Below are 9,866 nucleotides of genomic sequence, written 5' to 3' on the forward strand. Positions count from 1 at the left end.
TATATAAAGGTTTTATTGTGAATTATGTGATAATTTACATTGGAGAACATTAGCTTTACATTCATCCTATTGTATAGTGTTTCAAAGCAATGGTTACAATCTCCTCCATGCATCATCAACCAACCAAAGGGTATACCCTGCAAGCCTGCCCTCTAGTCGTCAGCACACAACCCCTCTCCCTCTCTGGGTCTAGAGTCCCCAGTCACTTCATCTCTCCACATCATCATCTCTGCCTCCATCTCTGGCATCACTGTTTCTCTGGGTAAGTTACTGCTCTCCGTTCTTCTCCCTTGATGGTCCCAGGGACCTCTGTTCCTGGACTGAAAAGTCAATTACTCCCCTCCTTTTGCTACAAAACATCTACCTTTACATTTCCAACCCTCACAGTCAGTCCTGATAATAGTTATTCACTGTTGTGCCACATGAGAGCCATCCCCGACTACTTTCATCAGCCCTGCCCAGACGGATTGGATACTACTCAATGGAGATTCTACCTTTCTCTGCACCCTCTGGATCTAGGATCCCTCTTGAAACCTTGTAAGCCAGTCACTTCTTGCCTTTGTAGCCGCCCCCTACCCCACCATTTTGGGTAACCAATGTCCAAATTGCCCATCCCTGTCTACTCTGTGTATGGAGAGGGTGGGAATGATCCTTGCTGTAATGATTTGTTCCCACTTTTGAACTACTGCATCCATAGGTGTAGGTCAAGTTCATCAAATTATATCAGATTACTCTTTTTTTCCTCTTCTTTCTTCCTCTAGTTGAGCTCTAGTCATCCAGCCATTAAAGCCAGGTCAAGTGGGTATTATCTGCAAGTCTGGGTGTTCTTGTGCATATGCCCTCTCTTCTTATCAGTTGGACGTTTCACTCTCCACTCTAGTCCTCTGTGGCTATGTCACTGACTCTGGGCTGAAGAGTCCCCAGGTTGCCACACTGCTGACCAACCAGGTCTTCACCCAGGTTCACAGGAGTCTATTGAACATTGTAGGACTTAGCTTGCAGCTTCATTGCTGTTTTTCCCTCACTTCTCCTTATTGGTGACGAATGTGGTCACCATTCAGAGTGTATGTCTGCTTGTGTATTCCCATTGAGTTTTAGTCTTGGAAGTGGGTTTGCCATTAGAGGACCTGACCACTTGCCTTGATGTTTCCTAGGTGAGCAACTTGCTTGCTCTTGTAGTAATCAGTCTGACTGCCATTATTGTTTTGTATTTTTCCTGTAGGTCTTTCTTTCAAGAAGTATCTTCTGTTCTTCTAGCCGCTCCTGACTGGACTATCTGTCCTTTCAAGTAGAAATTCCTCACCTCAGAAGATTCTGGACGGGGTTCAGGATTCCACCTATGTCTTGTGTAATTCAGAGGCTCCACAGGAAGTCTCCTTCACTGGGCACGTTGTACCCCATTTTAGGTATTCCAATCAGGTATAGGCAAAAGATGGACTTACAAAGCTTTTTATGGTGATATTTCTGTCTATTCCTTTCTCTCCCTTTCAGGTGTCTATTTTATAATGGTATGCCAGAGAAACCAAGATTCAAAAGACAGTCAAGCATCTTAACATTATTTCCCCCCTTTTGCACATTCCAACCATGTCTCAATCCCTGTATCCCAGAGCCCTATTGTTCCAAGGTTGTGCATACATCATTATTTACCTCTATTCCACTTAGCCCATGCAAACCTGACTAACTGTTTTTCCATTTGCCTTTTCCTTCCATTGCCCTCCCCCTTCTTGTGTATTGTCCCCTTCCCTAGAACCCAAACTGTCTTGTGTCTATTCCCTACCCTATGCTCCATGATCCCTTCCCTCCCCTCACCTCACCCTACACATTCCGGTAACCAGCAAAGAATCCACCCCCTTAAGGATGGGTTATTTTTCTTATTCTTTTACAGTAGTTGTCCTATGCAATATTTCTCCTGTTGTGACTAACTAATATCACTCAACATAATGTCCTCAAGATTCATCCATGTCATGCAGTGGCCAGCAGTGGGTGAGGGTGTCCGCTCTCTCAGGCCTCTCCTCTAGTAACTAAGGTAGAGGTGCGCAGGTAGATATTGAGCAGATGATGGGAGAAAGATTGTCCACTATTTTTGTCTCTGAAGGTCAGTTTGTTATGCCCAGAATTCAGGGCCCCCAAAGACCACCCAGGAGCCGTGTACCGATGCAAATACATAAGGGAAGTTTAATCAAGCTCGAGCCAGGTCTCTAACCTTATCCGACACATCGGAATAGGGAAAGAGCCCCGAATTCATTGTCTGCAGGGTTTTTATAGAATTTTCAAACAGCTCAGGTTTCTCAGCTTTACAATCTTTGGATTGGTTAACAATTGGCAAACCATAAGACGTTACAGTTTAATTGGTCAGGACTGGTGGTCTTTGTTCTTAGGCTAGGGTAAAGGAAAACATCTGGCCTCTGGCCTTGAGCTGCCTGGCTATTTATACATATATAATTTTCTTGGAGCTAGAGGACGTGTTCAGGCTAATGTACAGAATGGAGATTGACCTTGCCTCTGGAGGGAACTAATAACTGAGGCCTTGTCTATTTAAAATGCTTTCCTGAGCCTGACTAGAGTTAAGTCAAGCAGTCTCTAGGTAGGCAAAATCAGGTAAAATCAGTTTGGTCCTTACAAGTTAGATATCTGCGTGTGCACAGCGCAATTCTCTGGATAGTTGAGTACTTTTATGTTGGGGTTTTACAGAGTGCTTTGTATGAGTCCTGCATAGGGAGCTCAGGTAGCACAGCGGCTGTGAAAGGGGCAACGAATCTCAAGGTCAGCAGCTGAAAACACCAGCTACACCGCGGGACAAAGGCGAGGCGCTCCGTTCCTGCACAGACCCATAGCCCCAGAAACCCTGCACAAGGTCGCCTGGAGTTGGAACTGACTCCAAGGTGCACAGCTGCCAAGGGTTCCACTGGAGAAAATTTAGGGCCGTGTCTCCACGGGTGATGTCATAAGCCTCTGCCAAGCTCCCTCTTTCTGTACCATGAGAAAATTGTCCTGCCTGATGTTGTCTGGGCTGAGCAATGAAGGCGGGACAGGGAAACAGAGGGAGAAATGTGTATTCTCCTGCACCTCTTTTTTTTTTTTTGCAGATGTCTGCACCACTTTTAGCACCGGTTTTCTGAGCCAGATTGGCTGTAGCCCTGCCCTCTAAACTCTGCCGGGGCAGCGTGATTGCCGAGGGAGTCCTGTCTCCAGATTCGTAACTCACACTATTTTCCTTATTATCATGATTTTTCACTTGAGAGTGCAGGAAACTGACGTCCTGGATCTTATAACAGATCCAGAGCTCCGGAGTTCTATGAGAGCTTCTTTTGTGGGATCCCCGTCTCTTCACAATGGAGCATTCCCTACCAGGTTTTCACTGCTATCGCCCAGACCAGAAGTCCATCTTCTATCTTCTCTTGATGCTTTCTGCATCTTCAATAACTTGCCCAGAGAATCTTTCAATAATGAAAGTCAAGCATTGAATTTTTTCTTCAGTTCCCCCAGCTTGAGAAATGCTGAGAGTGTTCTTCCTTTTTGGTTTTCTGATTCCAGATCTTTGCACATTTTGTTGTAATATTTGGCTTTATCCTCTCTAGCTGATCTTTGAAATTTTCTGTTCAGCTCCTGGACCTCCTCATTTCTTCCATTTGCTTTAGCATCTCTATGCTGGAGAGCAAGTTTCAGTATCTCTTCTGATATCCCATTTTGACCTTTTCCTTCTTTCTTGTCTTCTTAATGACTTTTTGCTCTCTTCCTGTATGATGTTGTTATTGCTTAACTCAGAGTAACTATCACAGGTGTTGCCTGCCTCCCTGGTATATGGCAGTTGGTATTGGTTCTTGCCTGGATTTTGGTGTTTTATAAAGTGTGGTTGTAGCTTAACTATATGGCAGCAGTTGCTGTTTCTTCTTGGGTAATATAGGGAGAGAAAGAGTCCCCCAAAGGAAAAAAGGGGAGCATAAAACAGGAAAGCAGCAATAGCAAAAAAAAAAAACAAACAAACAAGGAAAAAAACCCCACCAAAACAACAACAACGAAAACTCGATTGGATACTGTAGTCTATAATCGCAGAATTGGGGAGAAGGGAGAAAAGAAAAACATCTGTAGCGTAATATGAGTATGACTTTAATGTCCTCTTTTGGCTTCTTGCCTTCAAGGCTGTTTGATAAATTTCAAGATGCCACTGTTCATTGTTATGCTATACCTCAGGATTTAATTTCATTGTTTTTTAAACTCTCTTTGTTTTGTTTTTAAACTCTCTTTCCCTCTGCACACCCCTTGTTCTTGCCTTTTCCCTACTGAAAAACAGTGCAGGGCCAGCTCTTGGGATGAGAGTATCTGTGCACATGCATGGCAGAAGAAGCCACCAGTGGTGGTGTTGGGGGTGGGGGCTGTCCACTCCCTCAGGAACCCCCTCTAGTCACTAGAATGGAGGTGCACAAACAGTGGGTGGGCAATGAACAGATACAAAAAAAGAAAAAGAAAATCAGAACAACGTAAAACCGACAAAGTCTATTGTTCACCTTTGCCCCAAGTTTCCTGAAACATTATTTTGTGGTGGATTTGCTCCCTGACTTGGTCTTGCCATTTTGTTTCACCTACTTGACAGATTCAAAAATATGCATTTTCTTACCTCCGCTACAAGTTCCACTAGCTATAAACCTTCAAACATTTTAAATATTCCTACCTATGGGGTTCAGAGTTTTAGAACTCTTACCTGAACCCACTTTGCCTGGTATTCTGTGGTATTGATGTAGGCGAACTTCACTGCACTCCTACCTTATCCGCCATCAAGCTCCACCTCTTCAAGTTCATTCTTAATGTGTCCTTTTTGTCTACTTCGCTCCCATTAAATAAAATCTATCAATCTTCCCCAGAGCCCTGGTGTGGCACTGTAGAATTAACACAAGACTTCAAGGTCAGTTTGAACTGCAAGGTTACCAGTTCAAATTCACCAGCTGCTCCTCAGAAACACTATACAGGGTCGCTGTGTGTTGGAAATGACTCATCAGCACTTAACAACAGCATTAATCCTCCCCAGTCTTTCCGACCTTCTACTTTCTTTAGATTGTTTGTCTTCCTTTCCTTCCTGGTCCATTATAGCAGTACAAGTTTTCATCCCTGCACACATACACTATTGCAACCATCTTGTCCCTGTTTTCCTTCCCTTCTGTCTGTCTGTTTCCACTTAAATACATTCACTGCCCAGTGATTTTTTTCTTAAATTGTTAGTTTTTATATATCATCATCCTACTAAAATTTATTTTCCTTTTTCACCACAATAATGTATTTAAACTGTTGTATTAACAACCAAAATTATTTTCTCTCCTCCTATATCTCTCCTCACAATGTAGCCTGCTCTTAAACACTTCTACTATCCTCAGTTCAAGTTAAACTTATTAGTGCTAGGAAATATGAGTAATAATATTGTTAATATGTTCCCTCTGCTTGGAAAGATTTTAGCTCTTTTAAAGATTATCTTCCTTGTTCAGAGAGCTCAACACTCCCATGGCCTCACATGCACATCTTTATTAATTATCATGGTTGTGTATTATTCTCATTCTCATAAGCAAATCCATAATTAAGACAAGTATTGACAACTTAATTTTATGGCCTGTCAACTGAAAGCTCTGAATCAGGGCTTTAAACTGGTTCCAACAAGTTCAGGCATGGCCAATGCAGCCAAATCAGAACAGTTCCACATTTTTAAACTGTGCTTGTTCTAGAATTATAACTGCCTGGGAAAAATTATGGCTCAAAGCCCTGGAATGGTAGACCTGGAATAGGCATAGGGAGCCCTTTCAGGAGCCTGATGTGGGAAATTGGATTGTCATCAAGACTGTACAATGGAGTGCAACACACATTTGCCACCATCCTTGAGCCAGGCACTTCTAATTCTGCTTCTGCCAGTCGAGAGGCTTATTTGCTATGTAACATGTATGATGCCCTTGTCATTTGGGAGGAAGATTAATTTTCTAGCAGGGCTATGCTCTGATGTACTGATTACATTCTGGTCCAGTATCATTCTGTCTATTCTGGAATGGACAACTTTGAATCTATTCTACTTTTGACTCCTTGACTCTGACTGAACTGGGAAGAACTAGTTCAAATACTGAACATGTAAGAGTGAGTCTTCTGAGTTACCTATTGAACCACTATTTTCCAGGGCCAAGTAGAGGTACATCATCATTTTTGCTATTAAACATTTTTATTGATGGTTCATTTTATTTTTCAGATCTGACAATGTTTCTACAGATGTTGCTTATGACCTGATTGTAGGATGTGATGGAGCCTACTCAACTGTCAGAAGTCAGTTCATGAAGACAGCTCGCTTTGATTACAGTCAACAATACATTCCTCATGGGTATATGGAGTTGACTATACCACCTAAGAATGGAGATGTAAGCCAGTTTCCATTTCATCCCCTCATCAAAAGCCATTCTCCTTCCCATACCATTGTAGAAGTATATTTTAGTATGATGCTTCACAGAAGCATGTATGGAACGCTTTTGAAGTTTGCCACAATTGCTTTGTAATTAATACTAAATTGGATGTATAGTTATCTCTTTAATAATATAACTCTCACTTCTTTAAATTTTTTATGTGTTTTTTGGGGTGAGAAAAAAAGAGATGAGCTCCAGCCACCCCACTAGAAACACCCAGGAAATATAATGTCATTTGTCTGGTTTTTCTTGGGAGAAAAAATTAGGTTGGAAATCAATTATCTAGTATACTGATAATCTAAGTGCTGATAAATATGACTACATCTAATAATTATTAAATAAAATGAATATCAAGTTTTTTAAAAAGTTAGCTTAATTTTTTTACCTGGTTCTCACTGTTCAACCATATGTGACCTACGGCAAATATGTGGCATGCACATTCCTATATTCACCATAAACAAATAGAAGTATGAACTTACAAAGGAAAAATAGAGTAACAACAGAGTAATAAGGATCTTGGCTTAGAATTAAGGATAAATAAGCAGTGTTAGCTAAATAATTTATTTGCACATGAAACATTAGTTTTAATGTACTGATTTAATATGTCCTATATGAAATGGATGATACTGAAGGAAGAAGTCCAAGGTGCATTGAAGGAATTGACAAAGAACAAGGCACCAGGAATTGATGGAATGAAAATGGAAATCTTTCAAGAAAGTGAGGCGGCACAGGAGGCACTCACTCATCTCTGCTGAGAAATTTGGAAGACACCTATCTGGCCAATTGATTGGAAGAAATCCATATTTCTGCCAATTCCAAAGAGAGATGACCCAACAGAATGCGGAAATCATCAGACAATCTCTTTGATACCCCATATGAGTAAAGTTTTGCCTAAGGTAATATAGAAACAGCTAGAATCATACATTGACAGAGAACTTCTAGAGGTTCAAGCCAGATTCAGAAGAGGCCAAGGAACCAGGGATATCATTGCTGATGTCCGATGGATCTTGGCTGAAAGCAGAGAATATCAGAAAGATGTTTACCTGTGCTTTATTGACTACGCAAAGGCTTTCAATTGTGTGGATCATGACAAGCTATGGACAACATTGCGAAATATGAGTATTCCAGAACACTTAATTGTGCTCATCAGGAATCTGTACCTGGACCAAGAAGCATGGGCACACTGAATGGTTTAAAATTAAGAAAGGTGTGTGACAAGGTTGTATTCTTTCACCATACTTATTCAACCTGTATGCTGAGCAAATAATCTGAGAAGCTGAATTATATGAAGAAAAACGTGGCATCAGGATTGGAGGAAGTCTCATTAAAAACCTGCAATATGCAGATGATACAACCTTGCTTGCTGAAAGTAAAGAGGACTTAAAACATTTACTGATGAACATCAAAGAGCACAGCCTTTGGTATGGATTACATCTCAGTGTAAGGAAAACAAAAATCCTCACCACTGTACCAATAAACAACACTCTTATCGATGGAGAAAAGATTGAAGTTGTCAAGAACTTCATTCTTCTTGGATCAACTATCAACACTCATGGAAGCAGCAGTCAAGAGATCAAACAATGTATTGCATTAGGCAAATCTGCTGCACAAGACCTTTTTAAAGTGTTGAAGAGCAAAGATGTCAGCTTGAGGACTAAGGTGCGCCTGACCTAAGCCATGGTATTTTCAATAACCTCATATGGATGTGAAAGCTGGACAGTGAATAAGGATGATCATAGAAGAATTGATGCCTTTGAGTTATGGTGTTGGAGGAGAATATTGAAAGTGCCATGGGCTTCCAAAAGAACCAATAAATCTGTTTTGGAAGAAGTGCAGCCAGAGTTTTCCTTAGAGGTCAAGATGTCCAAACTTCATCTCTCATACTTTGGACATAGTGTCAGGAGGGACCAGTCACTGGAGAAGGATATCATGTTTGGTAAGGTGGAGGGTCAGAAAAAAAGAGGAAGACCCCCAATGAGATGGATTGGCCAAATTGCAGCATCAATCGACTTAAGTGTGGCAACAGTAGTGAGGTTGGCCCAGGATCAGGCAGTGTTTTGTGCTGCTGTGCATAAGGTTGCTATGGGTCGGTACTGACTCAAAGTCACCGAACAACAAACAATAACACATGAAATGGAGCTCTAGTAGTGTAGTGGTTACGAGTCAGGCTGCCAACCTCAAGGTCAGCAGTTCGAAACTACCAGTGGTTCTGCAGGAGAAAGATGAGGTGTTCTGCTCCTGTAAAGATATACTGCCTTGGAAACCCTCTGCTGGGTCATTATGAGTCGGAACCGACTCCACGGTACTTAACAACAACAACATATGAAATTTGGAGTCCTGGTGTGGTGCTGTGGGTTAATGTGCCAGACTGCAAAGCCGTTTGAACTGCAAGGTCGGTGGCTCAAGCTCACCAGCTGCTACTCAGAAACCCTATACAGAGTTGCTATGGGTTGGAACCGACCCCACGGCACTTCACAACAACAACAATATGAAATTCAGACATTTGTAAAAAGCTAGTCAATTTAGGTTGCTAATGTTACATAGTAACAAATATATCCAGTAAAATTCATACTTTAACATTTCATTTTAAAAATCACTTCCTTTTAATCAAAGATATATTCATTGCAAGTATGTCTATGAATGTAGTGGTGTCTACAGAGGACGAAATTATGAAACATCTTGGCCATAACCCAACACTTTGAGAGATTGAGTCACTGGGTATGGGGACTCAGGACCATGGTCTTGTGGGACAGAAAGGTCAACCTAGAAAATGCTCTACATCCTACTTTACTGAGTAGATACTGGAGTCTTAAACGCTTGTGAGCAACCATCTAAGATGTAACTAGTGGACTCTCCCTGTCTGGAGGGAAGAAGAGTGAATACAATTTTTTTAAAATCATGGAAACAATTAGTCCAATGAATTAATGGACCATGGGAACATCAGTCTCCTTGACCTTGAGACCGGAAGAACTACACGATAAATGGCTACCATTACCAACTACTCTGAAAGGGATATTAAAAAGTCCTGGATAGAGTGGGAGAAAACTGTTAAAGAAAACTAAAATCACAAATAAGACCAGGCTTATTGGTCAGATAGAGACTGGTGGACCTCCCAAAAGTATGGCTCTTAGTCATCCTTCAGTTCTGGAAATGAACTCACCCCCATGGCTCAATTTTCAGCCAAACAATAGTCAGGTCTATAAGGGAAAAAATAACACTAGAGATGTATGCACACCTTAGAATCATCAACCACTTGAGATCAAAAGTGCAGCATTTATCTAAGGGCAAAATTCAGAAGTTTATGAAAGGAGGACTAGAAACAGGAAACATGGGGAGAAAATGGGACAAGGGTTGTTACACTGTAGGGATTGCAGTCAATGAGATGAAACAAAATGTGTATGAATTGTTGAATGGAAAACCGATCTGCTCTTTAAACCTTTA

General features: G+C 41.3%; 1 protein-coding gene across 1 annotated transcript in view; it reads left to right on the forward strand.

Moving 5' to 3' along the window:
- The window catches only part of KMO (kynurenine 3-monooxygenase (kynurenine 3-hydroxylase)), a 170,067-nt gene that overhangs the window by 104,305 nt on the left and 55,896 nt on the right, over positions 1–9,866 (forward strand). Inside the window, exon 8 of the mRNA XM_006868580.1 lies at positions 6,218–6,383. Coding sequence (XP_006868642.1) covers positions 6,218–6,383 — 166 coding nt within the window. The remainder of the gene's footprint in view (positions 1–6,217; positions 6,384–9,866) is intronic.

Source organism: Chrysochloris asiatica, unplaced genomic scaffold, assembly GCF_000296735.1.
Source record: "Chrysochloris asiatica unplaced genomic scaffold, ChrAsi1.0 scaffold00119, whole genome shotgun sequence".
In the NCBI taxonomy this organism is placed as follows: domain Eukaryota; kingdom Metazoa; phylum Chordata; class Mammalia; order Afrosoricida; family Chrysochloridae; genus Chrysochloris; species Chrysochloris asiatica.